General features: G+C 49.1%; 1 protein-coding gene and 1 pseudogene across 1 annotated transcript; one reads left to right on the top strand and one right to left on the bottom strand.

Moving 5' to 3' along the window:
• Positions 1-428: 428 nt before the first annotated feature.
• Sec6 (Exocyst complex component Sec6) lies at positions 429-19661 on the top strand. Its single transcript, XM_077690141.1, has 9 exons — positions 429-1015; positions 1084-1413; positions 3118-3249; positions 5294-5472; positions 5690-6080; positions 11474-11743; positions 13869-14159; positions 14835-14928; positions 17302-19661. The coding sequence occupies exons 1-9, from the start codon at positions 716-718 to the stop codon at positions 17616-17618; spliced, it is 2304 nt and encodes a 767-aa protein (XP_077546267.1). The 5' UTR covers positions 429-715; the 3' UTR covers positions 17619-19661.
• On the bottom strand, positions 8344-10970 carry LOC144158935 (uncharacterized; annotated as a pseudogene).
• Positions 19662-20315: the final 654 nt, after the last annotated feature.

The raw sequence follows: 20315 nt of genomic DNA, 5'->3' as shown, positions 1-20315 counted from the left end.
ATAAGGGAATTGGCCAAACATCAGTGGTTGGAGAAGAAAAAGTTTCTTATCGCAGCTTCTATCCATAAATAAAGGAAAAATATTTGAGAAATTCAAATTGAGAGTAAACACGGCAAATTTTAATGAGAATCGATTAGTATTTTGAATGAAGCTCAGGAGGGCAGCGCAAACCTGAGGCCCCTGTTGTCATTTCTTTTGTCTTGCCAACATTTTCCTGCGACGCCAAATGTGCAAATAGTACGTGGAGGATTGAGCAATAAGTCCGTCTTTAAAGAGGATGAAATGTAGAAGTAGTATGCATGTAATATGCATAAAAGTTTCGGCTCCACAACAAAACCAACGTTTATCTGAACAACGCGCAACGCCAGCGCCCTCACTAAAACCTAATTTCTCTTAGGACAAGAGAGGCGTCTAAGCGCTGCAACTAAAAATTTTTAGGACTTGCCGGCGTCACCAGCGTGCCCTAAACTAAAGTAGGGGCGTTGGGTTTGCTTTTTAGGTAGTTTGTCGCTGTCGCATCGGGCTTTCTTTAACTACTTGCTTCGTCGTAACCACCGCCGTCGTCGGGTGACACGTTGAGAGGAGCATCAACAGCTGCCACTCGCGCCCATGGCCGGCTCGAAGCTAAAACGGGTGGTCACGGCGACGCGCTGACGGCAGCCGCGCTTCAACTCCTACCTGGAACCTCGCGGCGATCGTTTTTAATCGGAGCACCATGGATGTCACCGCGCTAGAGGCCGAGGCCAAGGCAGCGGCCATCAAGCACGTCACCTCGATGCTGCAGATGCCGGAGCAGCTCGATAAGGTGCAGCAGTACAAGAAGCGCGTCAGTCGCAAGAAGGCCTCCGTCGAGGCCATGCTCAAGACTGCGCTCCAGTCTCAGCTAGACGGCTTCCGCACCGCGCTCTCGCTGCAGAAGTCGCTGCCCAAGGACGTCCTCGAAGTCCAGCGCAACCTCAACGAAGACATACAGGAGATCTTCAAGTCGCTTCCTGCGCTCACGGAACGCCTGCAGGTAAGGAGGTTAACTGAATGTTCCAGCGTAGGAGTGACCCGACACTTGCTTCTTTCGCGAAATCGCAGGAGGTGAAGGAAGAGAGCATGCGGCACTCGCAGTACGGCGCGGCCATTGAGAACCTGAAGCACATCTTCAACGTCCCGGGCAGCGTGCAGAAGACGCAGGAGCTGATCGCGCAGGACAAGCTTCTGCACGCGCACCAGGCGCTGTCGGAGCTGGAGAACTCGCGGGACGACCTGCTCTTCGAGCTGCACAAGCTGCCCAGCCAGAGCGTGACGGACCGCAACATGCTCAAGCAGTACTTCGCCGACGTCGAGAAGCTCTCCGAGGACCTGGGCAAGCAGATCTGGCTGGTGCTCAAGAGGACGCTCAACTCGGTGCGCAAGGAACCGCAGGTCGGTGTCTGGACACGTGGCTGGGGGAGGAGCATGGATTTTTGGATGTTTCGAGTTCCCTGCCTTCAACGGGGGAAACAAAGCAAGGAACCATGTTGCAGACTGCAAGAACTAGCATGCATTCAAAAGTGGCTCAAAGCATATTTAACGGAAATAAACGACACACACGAAGAATAGGACATAGTCAAGTGCTACACTTCCGACTGTTTAATAGAAAATACCGTATTTACTCGCATAATGATCGCACCCCTGAAGTTTGTCGTCAAAATTCGTTGTTTTTTTTTAATTTCCCGCACAATGAACGCACCCTGAACTTGCCACAGCAGTATGTCGTACGTGTGCCAAGTTTCGTGGATGATGATCGTGCTGACATATGTTTCCTTCCATTTCAAACCGGCGATGGCTACGTTATTGGCGCAGACTTGCCGATATTAGCGATATCGGCAAGCATGCGTTCAATATTGATGAGGTGAAACTCTCGCTAAATGCACATAATGTGCTCACAAGACAAAGAAAAAAATACGCTCAGCTTGCTGAGTCGGCCCCCCATGTCTGTGTTGATGTCCCGCACTGCGACAAAGGCGGCCACTTACAGGTCACCCTGTTGTCACCTCGCAGCAAACTCGTTCCGGCGCGTTCCGTAGTTCATGAACACACTGCATTTCGCGTCACTGTGCAAAGCAGCTGGCGGCGGTGTGCGGAATTTTTATTATGTTTTTATTTAAAATTTTTATTATGTTCATGAAACCTATCGTAAAAATTTTGACCCGCAACGTGCTTGCTTTTTGTGTGCTGAAAAGTCTTTCGAGAAAAATGAACGCACCCCTAAATTTGCATCAAATTTTTGGGGAAAAAAGTGCGATCATTACGCGAGTAAATACGGTACTAGCATCACACATTTATTATATAACCCGCCGCGGTGGCTCAGTGGCTAAGGCGTTGCGCTGCTGAGCACGAGGTCGCGGGTTCGATTCCCGGCCGCGGCGGCCGCTTTTCTGATGGAGGCGAAAAGCAAAAACGCCCGTGTGTACGAGATTTCGGCGCACGATAAAGATCCCCAGGTGGTCACAATTAATCCGGAGCCCTCCACTACGGCGCGCCTCATCGCCTGCGTTGCGTCGGCGCGTTAAACCCCAGAATCAATCATCACACATTTATACCTACATCCAGACATGCGCAATAAAGCGACACGGGCCAACACGAGTAGTAGAAAGAATTTATCTAAAAACTGCACCTCAGCGTTGAACAGCACCGAAGTTTCGCCTACACATTCGCTGCCCTTCAATCTTATGTGTTGTGCTTCCAACAGTTTTCTGGCCTCCTGATTCTTGCTTTCGCCCAGTACTTCAGCTGCGAACAATTGTGGCCCACATTTTCAGGATTTTCAATGCGTGGCCAAATGTGTGCCATCATTAGCGTGCTTTGCACATGCTCCCTGAGGCGATTGGCCTGCTTGCCCTGCACATGCTTTTGTCTACGGTGCAGCAGCGCCACCCAACAAACAAGGCTTTCACTGCTGTTCACGAAGCTGTACCTTTGCATTTTAGAGCAAAAACGTTCCTGAAGCCGCTTTGCACTTCTCTTTTCGGACCAGTTCGTTGTTCAAAGTTTGCTTCATTCAGCACCCTTGCGGGCGTACTTGCCCCTCTGCACTCCCCCTGTTCTTCTGCTCGGACAACGAATGGACGTGGTTGCACTGTGCAGGTGGTGGTGACGGCGCTACGCATCATTGAACGTGAGGAGCGCCGTGACCAGGCGGCGCTGGAGCGCCAAAAGTCCTCAGGCGGTTTCCTGCCACCGGGCAGACCCAAGCAGTGGAGGAAGCGCTGCTTTGAGGTGAGGGCGCCCCCTTTCCTTTTTTTTCATTCACTCGCCTTGTCCCTGCATCCGGCATCGTCGGCGTTGTTGTCGGCGTCCGCCCCTCCCCCATTCTCCTCGCCGCGTGAGCTGCGCTCTCCGCCGCTCACCCCCTCTCCTCTCCGATAGCGAACTCTCTCGCGAAGGGCATTGGATTGGATTCAAATGGCTTGGCTTGGCTTGGATTGGATTAAAGTGGATTGTGTTGGATTGTGTTGCGTCATAGCCGCAGCAGATGCACTGGCGCCGACGCGTCCCCTCACCGTTATGCGTGCTATAAAACGCGGTGCCTGAGCCGCTCCGCTCCATTGTTCCAGCGCTGTTCCTCCGCTGTCCAATGCTGCAACGTGAACCCCCTATGCGTCGCATCTACACAGGGGTTCCCACGAGGGGAGGTGGGAGTTTTTCACCCTCTTCCACGTGCTCTCAAGTTGGTTGTGGCCTACTTAAAAAGGTGTGTTGCAATTGGTGCCACCGCTGGTCAGAACACGAGGGAAACAAAAATAATGAACACTTTCACACAATCTTGTAAGGCTACGTATCGGAAAATCGATGTGCACATCAGACATGAGGATTAGAGGCATGAAGAAGGAAAATTTACCATTCCTTCCTAAAAAAAATTGAGAGAAGCGTGCAAGCTTTCTTGCATTAAAACTGTGTCAAATGTGCAGAAAAAACCATCGCTTAAAGTGCTTCCAACCTTTGCTGAAAGTGCATCCAATCAATCGTCAAACCTTAAAGTCACAAATTGCAAATGAAGAACAAACCCGTGTGACCATTTTGTGCGCACTAAGTACCGTAATTACCCGATTCTAACGCGCACCTTTTTTCCGCAAAATAGGCCGAAAAATCGCATGCGCGTTAGAATCTGATACGAAACCGAAACTGCCGAAACAGCTGAAATTTCGTTCCACCCATCGCCATCTCAAGATGGCGCCAAAGCTTTTAGCAACAATTTTTCGGATCTAGGCGCCTAGGCTTTTTTTTTCGGCGTTCACACAAATCCTCGAATTATTCCACTTGCGTGCTTGATAACAGCACTGGCAGCAGCGGCAACGAAGGTGCGCCGCTTCCGCGGCTTACGAGCGGCTCCCACGCATTCACAACGAGCGGTTGGCTGAAGCGTATGCCTCTGGAGAAGCTCGCGAGATGGGCATGCGAGTGGGCCACGATCCCATCGAACACCGTTGAACGTTAGTTCAGAAGTGTGGCATCGCGAACGCGCTTGACGGCACCAAGGGCGAGATGTTGTGGTCAGCGGATGGCGACAAGGAGCTCTCGGAGAGCGACGAGCAGTGAGATGAGCGAGATTACTTCGGGGAATAAATCGCCCGTTTCTCTCGAATTCGTTTTTCTTGCTCACAAAGTTCCTTGCGCGTTAGAAACGGGGGTGCAAGTTTTTTCGGTTTTTTGCCTGGAAAATCGGATGCGCGTTAGAATTGGGGACGCGTTAGAATCGGGGGCACATTAGAATCGGGTAATTACTATAAACGCATTTACAAACGTGGTTTGAGATAAAGGTATACCTTTGCACTCCTTGTTCATGACCGATGTGTGTATTATCCTGTCTAGAACCAATCTTTTTTTGCAATCTTCAAATTACTGTTTTGATACAATTGAAGCCCAATTTAACGCGTGCGTCATGTGTCCAGAGATCTTACCAGAGCTTTTCAGTCGACAAACCGGTCTGTGGGGAAATTTATTGGTTTTTTGACGGGACGCCATTGTTCCCACTAAGAAAGCTTTTGCTTCAAAAGAAGCTACAGGTGTGTGGTGGTCTTGATCTGAACGGGCAGTGTGTGCAAAAAATCTGGTAGCAATTCCTTAGTGTGAATGCACAATGAAAGCCCTTCATTGCCTAAACATGAAAGGCAAACGTCTCTGGCTTCTCTTGCTTCCTTGATTCTTGCTGTAGGAGCACTCCGAGTGGCCCTAGCAGCCGTCTAGTTGGCCCGTGCTGCAGTACTTATGCCGTTTCTGCACATCCACCCTTCCTCACACTGGCACCAACTCTCACGCCCAGGTCCTCGAGAGCGCGGTCGAGGACCGCATCGAGGGCAACCAGTTTGAAGACCGGCACGAGAACAAGATGTGGCTGGTGCGGCACCTCGAGGTCACCCGGCAGATCGTCCTGGACGACCTGAGGACCGTCAAGACCGTCTGCGTGCCCTGCTTCCCGCCCGAGTACGACATCGTCAATAGGTTCGTAGTGGCCTGCCTCCTCAAGGGTTTCCGGAAGGGGAAGTGTTGTGTCACATCACGATCACGAAACGGTAACCACTGTGGGCCAGGGCCTAATCGACAGCGTAAGAATCATATATAAGGCACCTGTATCTTGGCGAGTTTGTATGGTTAGTGGCACCACCTCCACAACGGGAAGCATCACCCAAGCTGAAGAGTCTTTTTCCCTGTTTGGCAGGTATGTGCGCATGTACCACAGCTGCCTGTCACGCCACCTGCAGAGCATCATTGCCAACGAATTGGAAGGCAATGAGTACATCACTGTGCTGGGATGGCTGACCGTGTACGCGAGTGAAGAACTGATGGGCCACCCTGACCTCCAGCCGAAGCCGGATGAGGGCCCCCCCTTGCCCCCTCTGGAGCCCCTGCTGGGGAGACAGGAGGTGCAGCAGCTCATTGACAAGTACCTGGGCACCCTGGTGGCCAACTACCAGGACTGGCTGCGCAACGCTCTGCAGTCGGATGTCAAGGACTGGCACCGCGCGTGCGAGCCGGACGTGGACAGCCGGGGCGCCTACCACACCGCAGCACCCATGATAGTCTTCCAGATGGTCGACCAGCACCTGCAGGTGATTGTGGGGCAGGGGTAGGGGGGCCTCTTTTTTGTTGTTTTCATAAAAGCTCCTCAATGACTGCAAGAGTCACCGATCATCTTGGAGTCGTATTGGAATCAGCTTGGAGTCGACTCGAAGTCACCGGACTCCGAGTTGACTCCAAGCTGAGTCAACTCGGAGTCCGAGTCCAAGTTGACTTAAACGGTGTTCACACGATGGAGCCTTTCAATGGAGAAATCTGAAAGAGATCGGGACGTTGCCGCAGGCGGACTTCCGCTTGGCCAGCTCCTTCGCTGACATGGAGGATGCGACTGTTGGACGGATATCACTGTTTGCGGTCGTTATCTCTAAAACAGACCTGCTGTAACACTGCCGATTCCGTGACAGTGGCAATTTCTGCTAAGCCCCACATACTATCTTGTCAGCTGCCGAAAAATTGACCATGGATGCGATGCAGGCGTTGCCGTGGGTAGAAAACGGCACGCGACGTGCGAGGCAGTGGGTGGAGAGACGCGTGCTGGAAGCAGCCGGCCAGTCCGCCTGCAGGTCCCCACACAGATGTTAAGCTTAACACTGTGGCAAATACTCGATTGCTGCTCTCGTAAGGACGATTTTTAATGGAATTTGCCATCACATCATTACCCCCTTTCTCGCATGTGCAGCTTTGTTTGTGCCTTGGGGAGTGATAACAAGCTATCACTCGAGCTACCTGCGCCACTTCGTGGCTGTGGCCGCTGCTCGCACAACAGCCGTGCTGGTGGTATACACGGCTCTTCCAGTGCGCCTTTTGTGTGCACGGCGCATTTTTGCGTCCAGTGTAATAAAAAGCGATAAAAATAGAGTGCCTGTAACCGCTCTAGAACTTGAGTCGCGGCCAGCTGCCCGACAAGCAGGCGAAATCTTGCCGCCTTTGCTGCCAAGGATCGGATCGTTTGTAGCTCAAAAGCAAGAGCTCCGACCTCCTTTCGGAGAGGCGAGACGGCAAGACTGTGACATAGGGGTCACGTGATGCGCACTCCTAGGAGCCGCGCAGCGGATTTATGTCTGTGAATACCCCTTTAGACTGAGGTGTTATTCCGTGGGGCTCATTTTCTGAAGGGGAGAGGCACACTTTATCTCTTCTTACTTTATACCCCAACTGAGGGTTATCTGGTAAGATTTCAGTGCGGCAGTTACAACCAAAGTGGTGGTGTTTAGGGGTGAGATTAGGGGGAGATTAGGGGTGAGGGTCGGGGTGCGGCATTGTTGGAGAGATGTCTTGAACAATACCAGGTGGGTTTGGAACCTGTGTGGTACCACCCATAGAGTTTCATACTAATATATACTAGAGGGAAATCTGTCGCTGCAGTCGCGGGCCGCCGTGGGCAGCGCAATTGCCACTAGCGACGTTCCTCGCCTACTTGGCTTAGCTAGCCATATGGCTGCTTTGTTTGTCTCGAAGCCAAAATCAACAAAAAAAGGGCAGCATTTCTTTTTTGTTCATCGTGTATGAAGTTTCTACATAACCACCGACAAATTAATCTTTTTGGAGGTTCAATTTTACATTAACAAAACAAATTTGATGAACGTTGTCCAGTAATATTGTTGCATTTTTGCAGCCAGAGCCAACTTTTCAGCCTGTTCGTGAGCGATGCCAAGGGACAAGTGGAATGTGCCTGCCCGGTACATGGCGGAACGCTCGCTGAAGCGCGGCTGCCCTAGACAGTGGCGCCAGATTTCCCTCTAGTGTATATTAGTATGAAACTCTATAGCATGGTTTCTCAAAGTGGGTTCTGCGGAACCTTGGGGTTCCGCAGGCCCCTCCTCAGGGTTCTGCGAGCCACTGATAAATTTTCCCTGGTTCCGCAGTCGCAAAGTCTTATATGGTGAACTTGAGGTGCGATCGATCTAAGGAACCTCCATTACTCACGCCCGAGTGTCAGTAAGCACATCTCGGCGCATAACAGAAACGCGCGAGCTGCGCAGTAAATCTCGCCAGCAGCTTGTAGCCAGCCAGACTTCGAAAACGGGCCACGTGGTTAAACTATTGCACTTTAATCTCGGCCTTATATTACCCCCATGCGCATTTCTCCTGTTTGGAGATAGGAGCCGCTAGCGTACGCATTCGCGTAAAGTCGATGGGGAAAAAAAAAGATACCCTTGCTTGCTTTTGAATTTATTGCACATTAATGTAGCATGAACGGAATGAAAAATGGCGGGAGTAGAGGGTAGGGGTGGGGGGGGGGGGCGTTCCTTGGCACTTAACGGAACTTAACAGGGTTCCCTGGGACCAACATCAGGGTTCGTACAGAATATTTGACTGAAAATTCAAGGACTTTTCAAGGATTTCAAGGATGAAAATGGGCAAAATTCAAGGGGTGTTAGCAAAAATTTATTTGCTTACAAGACTTATGAAAGCAGCGCAGTTTTCGCATGGATTTCTTTTTCCACAGAAGCTATCTCCAGCTCCTTTTCTTTAGCAGTTCGACGGAAGCTGTTTGCCTTGACTAAGTAGGTGAGGTCGTTTTTCGCTTCAGCTTCTTCCGAAAAACGGTCCGCGGATTCCAGCAGGCACTTGAGTTTTTTGAAGCTTTGACTTCCTTTCTTGCATCTTATCGAGCTCTTGCTTGAGCTCTTTTCTCTTTGAAGTTGCCTGCCGTGACAGTGCTTGTTTCTTTTGCTCGTCTAGGTATGCAGCATACCTATGCCGGGCTTGGCGCACTGACGCCTTCAACTCTTTTGAAATTGGAACTTTCAGCAGGCCGCCATAGATTTTCACAGCCTCGCAGATAACTCGTTGAGAAATATACGACAGCTCTGCCAAATTCTCGACCGCAACCAGCTTGTTGACGCTGAAGCCTCTTTCCACTGAGGCCTGCCCATGGCTCAGGAGGAGAAGAAGTTTCAGCACAGCCCATAACTGCGAGAAAGAAGCATCATGCTTCAGCAGCCGCACAAAAAAAACTGTCAAGACGTTCATGATCTTTTTCATAGTTTTGTAGTTCATGCCGTTTTTCTAGGCCAAACTGAATGTACTGTGTGCACACAATGTCTCGTTTGTGCTCAGAGAGAAGCTTGTTGTCGATTAGGCAGTTAAGCACAATTTTTAGCTTCCCAAGGCACGTGTCTGTCTTGGACATCTCTGTGGGGTCGAAACATGACAACCCACGAACGACAGGGTACCTCAGAGGACTTCTCTCCATGACTTTCAGGATCATGTTCACAAGGAACTTCCGGCACTCGTACCTAAACTCAAGAATACACTTGGCGCTCGCTTTACTGCTTTTCAAAATCTTCTCAGCTGCACGTCCAACATCCACCTTTTCAAGTTCTGTGAAACGGCAGCATCTTCAACATCAATTCGCAGCAGCTTCGTGATGCTGGTGGCTTCTGTCATTACAGAGCACTTTACGAACCTTCACAGAAGGCTCCTCAGAACACTTTCAAGTTCTTTGGCCAACAAAAACGTCTTGGGAGAATCACTCTGAAAAACAGTCAGGAAAGGCTGCACAACCATGGCAACATTTAGGGAAAAGTTCAGTTTTGCAAGTGCAAGCTGGTCATTTAGAAAAGCACTGACATTTTCATATGCTCTGCATTTTGGCACGGGCAGCCTGCGGCCACTCACTGCTTCAGTGTATTGCTTCAGGTGCTCCCATGCGGCCAGGGCTCTTTCCAGTACGGGCACGTTCTCGATCCAATGGTGAGATACAAAAGGAAGTGGAAACACACTGCTCCCTGTCTCTCGAATAAAATCTTCACGCCTGGCCGGTGCATCATGAAAGAGTGAGAATAAGCTGGACAAATATGTGTCAACTGGCCAGCCCGTTGCATGCATTCCAGCTTTGTAGGCATTATGCACTGTGTGAAGTCCACACGATCCAATATCCAAACACTGAACTTGAAAGTCATTTTTCATGTGCTGCTGGAACTTGTGGAAAAGACTCCAGTTGACATTGGGGCCATCCATGGAAAGCTGAACAATTCTGTTCATCGGAAAGGACGCCAGCGCTTCCATCAAATTCTTCATGAGGTCGTCCGCTGTGCTGTGGCCCATGAATGCCGATGTCACATACCTTGTTGTCACCTCAGAATTGTTCCACAGTCTCACGTGAACATCAAGTTGTTTCTTTTGCAGGTATTCGTTCGACGTTTCATCAAAAAGGACAACAAAATGGTCAGATTTCTCCATCATGTCCAAGACTTGAGAAGCGAAAAATGGGCGCAGACCATGGCACGCGACGTACGCGCATTTTTTTTCCGAACAAGTGAAGCTTCTCGCGATATCGCTATCCGGAAACATCTTTCGGAACAGCTCGGAAACTGATCCACTGGAGCTGTATGAGTAGTGTGAAGACACATCGTCCACAAAATTTCGGCTTCAATCACGGAGTCATACCTTCTGCAGTCTTTCCGTGTTTTCCCGCTGAGAAGTCGTTTCTGCGACGTTTTTTGCCGCTTGCAAAAAACTCGTGACGGAAGAGCAGCCCTCACCTGCCGCAACTTTGGATCGGTGCTTGGCACTTTTCTGATGGTTCTTCAACGCCGACTCCCCCATTGTTGCAATGTCGACCGACCTCTGACATTCTGCGCACTTCGCTCGATAAGAGTCGCTTGTCTCCGGGCTCACCCAGTGATGATATTCGCTGTGCTCCAGCCACGCAGACTGAAACTTGCACTTTCCGCCCGGCATCTTGTCAAAGTAAAGTTGCAGGCATTGCACACAGCACAAACGCGAACTTTCGCTGAGAAATGACGCGCGAGACCGCCCGACCGTTGATATAACCACAGAACAATATAACTTGCGTTGGGTTGGATTGGATTTCTGGCTCGCAATGGTTGCCAGACGACGCAGGCGCTGCCGGTTTTGAAACCGAAACTTGCTGCTATTGCTCTTCTGTCAAAGCTACTTGTTTTCACGGTCATTCCTCAGTAAACGCGTTTTTGAAATCAGTGCGACTTACGGAAATACGTCACTCATTTGCTTTATTGAAACAAAGTCCACTAAATTTTCAAGGATTACAAGGAGCTCATTTATATTTAAGGAGTTTCAAGGGCCCTTGAATTAATGTTATCGAATTCAAGGATATTCAAGGATTTCAAGGGTCTGTGCGAACCCTGCAACATGCTTGAGAACCTCTGCTCTATGGTACCACCAAAAGGGCTGATAAGCTTGCTGCCCTACTGGAATGATTTAGATGCGCCACACAATTGTTTCTCTCACTTCAGCTTGTTGCTGTAGATTTGGACGAATGCCACAAGGGCCTTTTGTGGGGATTGGCTTACCTATTTATTTATGCTGGATGTGCTCGATTTTCCTGGCCATTTTCCTATCATGCACCCGGCCTCAAAATCTTGGATTGTTGCGTAACGGTGCCAGCTGTGGAACACTCCCTTCTCGCTCGGTGCTCCTCTCTGCGGGGCGACAGGTGGCCAAGACGGTGGGTCCCGACCTGGTGCGCAAGGTGCTGACCATCAGCCTGGAGCAAACAACCAAGTTTGTGGGCTCGTACATGGAGGCCGTGACGGAGTTCCGGGACCGGCACTTTGAGGACCGCAGTGTGCGCAAGTGCTTCACCCACTATGTCATCGCCGTGGCCAACAACTGCCTCCAGTTCCAGCAGCTCTTTGACAAGTCGTACACCGACTGCTGCACGGGCCCGGGGGCTCTGGCCAAAGGCGATAACGAGGTGTCCCAGGTGAGGGGAGGCAGGGCGTCTTAAGGGCAGAGCACTGTAGGGCCGCGCCTTGTCGTTGTGGCGTTTTAAGTGCAGGTTTTAAGAGCAGGCATGGCGTTTTAAGTGCATAGCACTTTAGGGCCGCGCTTTGTCGTTGTGGCGTTTTAAGTGCAGATTTTAAGGGTAGGCATGGTGTTTTAAGGGCAGTGCACTTTAGGGCCGTGCCTTGTCATGGTGTTTTAAGTGCAGGCATGGCGTTTTAATTGCAGAGCACTGTAGGGCTGCACCTTGTCGTCGTAGCTCACTCGCTGGACCCGAGTAGAGCCACACGGCATTCCGTTCTCACGGCGTAACCCAGAGGCTTGGAAAGCCAAGCGGTTTATGTAGTCATAAGCGTTAAAAACTCGTGAATCGCTAGCACATGCCATACATCTCCCCATTGTTTGGCACTAAGAAAACGGTAGATACATTTGAGGCAAAATCATCATCATCATCATCACCAGCCTATCTACGCCCACTGCAGGGCAAAGGCCTCTCCCATTATTCTCCAATCATCTCGGTCGTGTGCCAACTGTGACCAATTTATCCCTGCAAACTTCTTGACCTCATCTGCCCATCTAACTTTCTGCCGCCCCCTGCAACGCTTGCCTTCGCTTTTACCGGATAAAAAAAAAAAAAAAAATCCGCGTATTGATGGAATTGCGCAAAGGGGCTTGGGGTGCGGCCTGACCCCGGCGACCATTGCCGGTAATGCACTCCCTCGCCAGAGCAGGATTGGCCACCCTGGTGTAGTAACGGCCACAACCTCCCATGAATACGCCAATTAACCTTGAGGCAAAATACACGTAATTAACCGGCAGCGCCCGTGTTCATTTAGTTAGGAACGCTCGTTGGGTTCAGTTTTATGGTAGTAAGTGAAAGAAAGTGGCAGTGCAAAAAAAGAATGGTGCATTCCAAACTGCGCAGTCAGGCACCGGCGGCGCTAGCACGTGCGAGATGAAAAGCACAAAAAGAACAGAACTCCCACTGGTGCTGTTTCAGGCACTGCGAAGGCGGGAAATTTGAATTGCATTGAACAAACCTTCGTTCCATTCATCAAGAGAGCAGTGAGACAGGTTGGCGGAGGGCGTGATGGGTGGTAGCTGTGAGCGGATAACAGCGTCAGAGCCCATTACGGCGAATCACTGCTCTGTACACTTCCGACAGCTTTCACGTTGAGTGGAACGGCTTTAATTTTTTATGCTAATATATTGCCGTGAACCATTGCTTCTGTTTTGTTTACTTACGTGTTTTGTTGCCAGCGTCAGGCCACACCTGGCTGTGTTATCCATGTTCATAGTCAACCGTGTTTCCTTCCCTTTCTTTTGTATGCTGCGCAGGCTATGCTCTCTCATAAGGAGTGTTTTACCTTGTTGTCGCTAGACTAGAACGTTCTTCTTTTATCGCAGTGTTCTTGATCTAATTCGACGGTTCCAGAAAGACTAACACAGAGATAATTGCTTGCAGAGCAAATACCACGGCATTCAATTTGCCGACGTCCATCTGTGCACATCACTTTGTTGACCACCTCTACCCCGCTTGTGTTTTAGTTTTTTGTGCAGCAGAATTTTATAACGTTATTCCTACAAGAATCCTGTATCGTTTTTGGCTGCGTGATGATATGCTGGAGAGAAACTGGTGGTGGTGTCTTAAACGAGCTGCACTTCACCAAGAGTACCGTCATGTACTCGATAGGCATGTTCCACTTGTCCTTGTGAGGGCTCATAGACAGACTTAAAAGCTGCCTGGGGCTGCGAAAAAACAATATTACTGTAGAGGATTAGTTAAAATTGTTTAATTGCTAGAAAAATGGAGCTCTGAGAGATGTCAGGGATTACTTAGAAGCTTTATGCAAGTCATACAAGAAAAAAAATGCTACCCCTTTTTCTTGATTTCGGCTTTGAAACTGATAAGAAGCCATGCAGCTAGCCAAGCCAAGTGGGAGAGGAATGTTGCTAGCTGCCATGGTGGTGCCCACCATGGGATGCAGTGACAGGTTTCGCTCTACTATGCATTTGTATGAAACTCCATAAGGTGAGGTTCCGTCTGCAGGTCTGCTAGGGGTGTCCCTCAAGGTCTCTTCCTGCTCCCCCTGCTCTTCGTGCAGGTGTACCACCGGCTGCAGCAGAGCCTGGAGCGCCTACAGGAGCGCACGCTGGACACTTTGCGGGACGAGCTCTTCCTGGACCTGAACAAGGAGCTGGCGGACGTGATGACGCGCAAGTGGCTCCTCACGGGCACCAACATCATCGACACGGTGTCGGTCACCATCGAGGACTACTTCCGCGACTACGCCCGCCTCCTGCCCCACAACCTCGAGGCCCTGGCGAGGAGGGACCAGTGGGCCCTGGCCCGCTCCTACGTGCATGCCATCCTGCAGCGAAAGATCACCTTCAAGGTCATTGCCTGGGGAGAGGAGGGGCTGGTCGGACAGAGTGGCCGGCACAGGGGCTTGTAGACTTGCCGCACTGGCTGCAGTGGCTGTGCTGGAGTTACTACTGTAGGTGGCCGATGAGGCGGTGTGGCCGAGCCCATGTTTATTGAGGTTGCTTTGACCGTGCCATGGTCGGGACGAGGCGAGTAGAACCGGGGTGCCGTTCCAGACCGGGTGCCGAGTCCGAGTGTCTTCCGTGCCAGCTGGCCAATCTGCTGATGATCACAGTGACGCTGGTGAAGATGATGATGATGGTGTCGCTATATGGCTCGATGCCATCATCATCATCTTCACCAGCATCACAATGATCATCAGCAGATTGGCCAGCTGGCACGGAAGACACTTGGACTCGGCACCCGGTCTGGAACGGCACCCCGGTTCTACTCGCCTCGTCCTGACCATGGCACGGCCGCCTACACTACTTTGGGAGCAGTTATAATACTGCTTGCCATTTTCCTGAAAACACAGACCACCTTTGTCTCGTGGAAAAAAAAGCTTAGCCTTCAAGTAGCACAAGCTTTGCAAGGTGTTTCGGAAAACAGGGTTGTGGACCAGTGGCAACAGTTGATTCTCCCTACCATTGCTTTTTTTTTCTACAGTGACGTGCCGAGGAATGCATCGCTTGTCTGTTCTTCGCAGGGTTACGAGGAGCGGAAGGATGCAGCGGAGAAGATAACCCGGGAGAGTGAAAAGTTGATTGAACTCTTCAAGAAACTCTTGCCATCAACTGGAGGTGGGTTCACAGCCCTATAAGACCAAGGAAGGGCGACAGGTTGCGAAGAGTGGATAGAAGCTAAGGGCATTCTACGGTAGTGCGCATTTTATGCTGCTGCTTGTGCATGACTAGTGGGAGTTTTTTGCCTTGTGTTCTTGACGGCGTCACTAGAAATGGCTAGTGTATTGCCACTTCACCTTTCGTGACCCCCAAAAGAGTGTAGAGAATCGAACATTGTGACACAGTTTGGTTTTCTTTTGCACGTCCTGTGGCGTGCACAACAGTGCATTGTTCTACCTGTGGTCAGTGAATAGAGGGAAATAGTGTGGAACTGAAGATTGTCCCCGTATCACTGCATATGAACCCTCTGCGAAAGTAGCCCAAATGAAAATATTTTTTATTTCTAGCAGGATTGCTGAACTTGAAATTCCATCCAATTTAAAAAAAAATCCCATCTAGGAAATCCTCCTAGAAATTTTCTAGCTACTAGACCAGCAGCTGCTTTTCCAGCTGGAAAACTTTCCCAATTCAATCTAGAATCCTGAAATTTACAGCTGCGTTTCTAGCAAGAAATACTCATTTTCTTTCTAGAATAAGCATCATTACCAGCTGGAAATCTTTTGTTTCAAGCTTCATTCCCAGTTAGAAACCATTTTTCTAGCTACAATTACCCCACTTTCTGTAGATGGAATCGCCATTTTTAGCTGTAATCACCATGATTTCTAGCTAGAGTTCTGTCATTTCTAGGATGCAGGCAGTAGGGTTACTGCTGGGCTGCAGTAGGCCTTGCATCATTTCCAACCATAAACAGTAAAATCTTGTTGATTCAACCCTCGTTAATTCGGAATTTCGGTTAATTTGGACGCAGTGTTTGTTCCCGTCCAAGTGTGCATTGTTCTATGACTGAAAACTGTTAACTCTTTCGCTACCGCCAGAAAATTGACCGATTTTTAGGGGTTCAAGAAAATATTTTTTTTCTGCTAAAAAAATTGTTTAGGCACTAATTACAGAAACCCAAAATGCAGATTATTTAACGGCCTTTCCAATAACACCAGTTTTTTAAATGTTTTTATATATCATAGCTGTGAAAAAAAAATATCAAAATCAAAATTTTTGTCAAGTTGTCGAAAAATGATAAAAAAGGAGTTGTGTATATCAAACCATCGGTAGTAGAAAAAAAATTAGAAGATACATTTTGTAGGGAAACATTTCAAAAACACGCCCTAGAAAAAATGTCAACTTGCGCGGAACAGTTTGTCAGATATTAAAAAAAATGGTAGCACGCGCAGTGCTTGTGTCATGCGTTAGCTTCTCCGTTCATCATCATCATCATCATCAGAACAAACTTTGTTTTCAGCGATCCTAGGCATTTTTGTAGCTGCTGGCTCCTTAAAATAGTGCACGCATATATGCGGTAAGTTAGCGCGTTTCGCCAGCCAGTTTTTCATGAAAAGTTCAAAAAACAATGACTGATCAGCTTAGCGAGTTTGTTACACCAAGGTTTTAACCGTCGCAACGGCTTCGTTACATAGAGGTCGTCACAAACACGTGGGCTTCAATGGGGGTGGAAATAAGGAATTGAAAAACTTCGTTAAGTCCAGGATTTTGTTGCATAGAGGTTCGTTACATCCAGGTTTAACTGTAACGGAATTTCACAATTTCGGTTACCTGTCACTAGCCCATTGAGCCACCCGGGCTCGATGCGAGTTGACAAACGTAAACAATATTTTTTTTAGCACATGGAAGTACGTGCTGTCCTCTCTTCTTTAATTTTTGAAGATCCGGGATCCTTTGTCTGTCGATAGATGGCGGTAAATATTGAAAAAAAAAAACCCCACTAAGTGCGAGAGAAAAAAATACTGAATTGTTGCTCCTGAGCAACCCTGGGCATCAGAGGATTAAAGACGACCGGGTGGGCTGAGTGATTCCGGAGCCCCCCTCCACTACGGTGCGCATCGTACCGCAGGTGTAGCTTTGGCGTGCTAAACCTAGCGTCACTAAATAAAGGCTTTTAGAGTGTCGGCACTCTTTTCTCTCATTGTTATGTGCCGCCAGGATTTTCGTTGGTCGGTCGGCACGACGTGACATTCGTTTACATATGGGCGAAGCCATTTTGTTTCTTGGCGCCTGTGCTCTTTCTCTCTCTTTGCTGCGCGGATGCTAGAGCGGCCGGTCACACTCTGCCCGTCACAACCAGCAGCGGTTTCGTTGGCAGAGATGGCAACACTGCAAGCCAGAAACAAAATGGCCCCCACACCCTTCCGGGTGCACGAAGTGGCGATACTCGTAAGCGAAGCTTATTTAGTGACGCTAGCTAAACCCCGTGATCTGATCGTCAAGTGCTGCTGCTAGTACTAGAGACGGGGGTCTTAGCATTTCTCCTGGCTGCAGGGGCCTCTTCCCGGCGGGGCGGCAGCGTGAGCTCCTCGCAGGGGCTGTCGTCAGCCGCCCCCTCTCCGCTGGAGGCGCTCCCGCTGCTGGCCGAGGTTCTGAAGATGAAGGACACGAGCCTGCTCAGCCTGGAGGTGTCGGGCCTGATCAAGCGCTACCCGGACATCTCGGCCGACCACCTGCAGGCGCTGCTCATGCTGCGCGGGGACATGTCCCGCAACGAGGCACGCACCCTCGTCGCCGAGATGCGCTCCGCCGACGACCCCCCCGCCGCCCGGGGAACCCGCTCCATCTTCTCCGACATCACGCTCACCTAGGAGGGGGGAGGAAGTTAGCGAGGCGCTGGCAGTGTTTAGTGGGACAACCGGATTCTCTTCCACATGGCAGTCATCTAACCCTCGTTCTCGCCGTGGTTCAGTCACGCTTGTCAGTGCCGCAGTGGTTGTCAGCAGTGGTGGCGACGGACGACGAGGGCCTCCGGAGCATCTTCCCCGACGTTACGCTCATCTAACCACCGCTGCTGGGAAAAGAGAGTGGCTGAGTTACAGTTGGCAAGGTATGATAGACGTCACTCTAGTCACCATCGAACTAGCAGGTAACTACAGCAGTGACACTGGCCGAGATTTGGTCGCATTAATCTCCGGTGACATTTCAGCTGCGTCTGATTCGTGGTCTACGGACGTGCGTGTGAATGAACCAGATAAGCTGTGCGAGTGTGTGTGTACTATTTGTTGCGAAGTTGCGTTCAGTAGGGAGTTATGGCCGAGCAGAGAGCTGTTCCTGGTATGGCGCCCGGTGAGCGACCAGCACCATTGAACTTGCACAGTGGCTGCGAAACCAGTTGGGTGCACGCGCAGGTGTACTGACCATGTACCTAGTACTGCACCAAGGTCGGTTCTCTGCTCTGTTACGACTCTCCAACGATTAAGTGCCTCTTACATGGATGTGCGTGTGGCAAGCCACAGAATGGGACTGCCGCCACGTGTTGTACTGTGCTGCAGGGCGCTAAATAGTGCTTATATGCTTTTCTTGAGACTGTTATTTCTTGGGTCCATTGAAAGTGTTGTATTACTGCTCAGCACAAGCTGCTTGCATTGTAGTTGAGTACGATAAACAAATATCATAAATAATGTTTTGGTTGCCACGCAAGTGTTTTTGAGTGCCTTCAAGGCTAGAGTATAGCTATGGCCTTTACCCTTACTAGAATACTTATATTGTAAGCATGACACTCAATTGCAAGCACATAAGTGTACTCATTACCAAGGGACAGAAGAAATTTACTCCTATGTCTAATTAATCACGGGCTCTATACTTGCGTGCCCTGCAACAAAAAACATGCAGTAATTGAAGATGCGGGAAAGTGTTCCCAAAAATATCTTTTCCTGTGGTTTGTATACTTCCTGTATTGAACAAATTTTGCGTACAAATTTATTTTGTAAAGCCTAGCCAGGCCAGAGAAAAAAAAAAGCGAAAGAAAAAAGTTTTGTGCACGCATCTCACAAATGCACTTGACAAATGCTAATCACGCCTTACATCAGCATAGCTCAAGCTTGCAGGATGAACAATTGTGTCAAACGTATTCTGACACGTATTGTAGGAATACCAGTTCTATATAGTGTTGGTGAATGGTGCTCGTTTATAAGAAATCAGTTAGGGCTTCAGATCAATACTAGTTAATGTGGTTGTGTGGCTGAATGCCTCGTCTTCAGTGCATATTGCATTCTACTGAATTCTTTGAGGCTGTCATTTCTTGAACAAAGCCAGAGTTCATTTTGTTACAACTGTGATGTGTGTATGTGCAGAGCTTCTTGTGTGCTGTTGACATTTACTCCAAACAAGTGTCGCTGAAGGACAACTTCAGCGTCATTCACATCTTTTACATGTATCGAGATTACGGACATTTATTTATTGCTAGTTTTTTTCCGCGGTGTGTTCTCAACCAAGCTACCATCACTTGTAGGGCATGAACTGTGTATCCTGTAAACTGTGTAATCTTCATAAAATTTTGGTACGTCTGCTCTGTTGATCTTTGTCATTCCTAGTTCCGGTATTGCATCTTGTGCATTTTATTTTTGGTCTAATATTTTGGTTTGCGCCCTCGGATTCTTCGAGGCTGTGGCCACTTTAGCACATCAGCAATCTGCAGACATCATTTCGGCCAAAAGGTGCTGTTCTGTATCTTATATAATCCAGACCTGGTTCACGTGAAACTTCAACGCACAGTGTTGCAGTAAACAGGGGAATCGTGAAAATTATGAAATGTATTAAAGGGTGTGACTTCGTGTTGTGGCTCATGTGGCCCTCTTTGTAGTACCTACATCAGCTGGTTTGCAATGTGGTTTTATGCTACTCTAGTTCTCAAAGTTTGTACTTTCACCTAGTTTTTATCAGTAATATCAACATGTTTAATGCAGCTTCTGCAGATTAAACGTGCATGCAATCTGCGAAATTTAAGACGTTCCCTACTGGTGTCACCAAATCGACACAATGTGGGCTTCTAGAAAAGCTGATAAAGTAATAAGACAATGTTAACTTGCTTCAGTGTTGCTTAAATGGCTACAGAGGAGCTGTGGGCAGAGCTTCTTCAGCGAGCCTCTGCAGTGAAATTGGAAATTTCGTGCTTGCAGTCTGGAAAATTCAAGGCATTCCCTACTGGTGTCGCCAAATCGACACAATACAGGCTTCTAAGCTGATAAAGTAATAAGACAATGTTAAGTTGCTTCAGTATTGCTTAAATGGCTACAGAGGAGCTATGTGCAGAGCTGCTTCAGCGAGCATCTGCAGTGAGGTTTGAAATTTCACTTTTAAGACATTCATGGCTTTAAAGTCGGTCAAACCAACCCGTAGAAATTTGGATTAGTCGTTCAAATGTTGCTGCTTTGTTGTCAAACACTAAAGCTGCAACCAGCAAGGCGAAAATTAGGGAACAATACTTCGAAATACGCGGTCTGTAATACACAGCGGTGCTCCACAAAGTAGAGGAGGAGAGAGAGAGAGAGGAAACATTTAATAGA

The sequence above is a fragment of the Haemaphysalis longicornis genome, unplaced genomic scaffold, assembly GCF_048455015.1.
Source record: "Haemaphysalis longicornis isolate Haplotype H1 unplaced genomic scaffold, Haemaphysalis longicornis Haplotype H1 scaffold_10, whole genome shotgun sequence".
NCBI lineage: Eukaryota > Metazoa > Arthropoda > Arachnida > Ixodida > Ixodidae > Haemaphysalis > Haemaphysalis longicornis.
Note: the sequence above shows the minus strand (reverse complement) of the source record. Positions and strands in the feature narration are given on the sequence as shown.

Coding starts and splice junctions, on each gene's coding strand:
- Sec6 (XM_077690141.1), top strand. CDS start 716: ATGGATGTCACCGCGCTAGAGGCCGAGGCCAAGGCAGCGGCCATCAAG. Junction 1,414..3,117: donor CGGTGCGCAAGGAACCGCAG/GTCGGTGTCTGG, acceptor TGCACTGTGCAG/GTGGTGGTGACGGCGCTACG. Junction 11,744..13,868: donor GCGATAACGAGGTGTCCCAG/GTGAGGGGAGGC, acceptor CTCTTCGTGCAG/GTGTACCACCGGCTGCAGCA.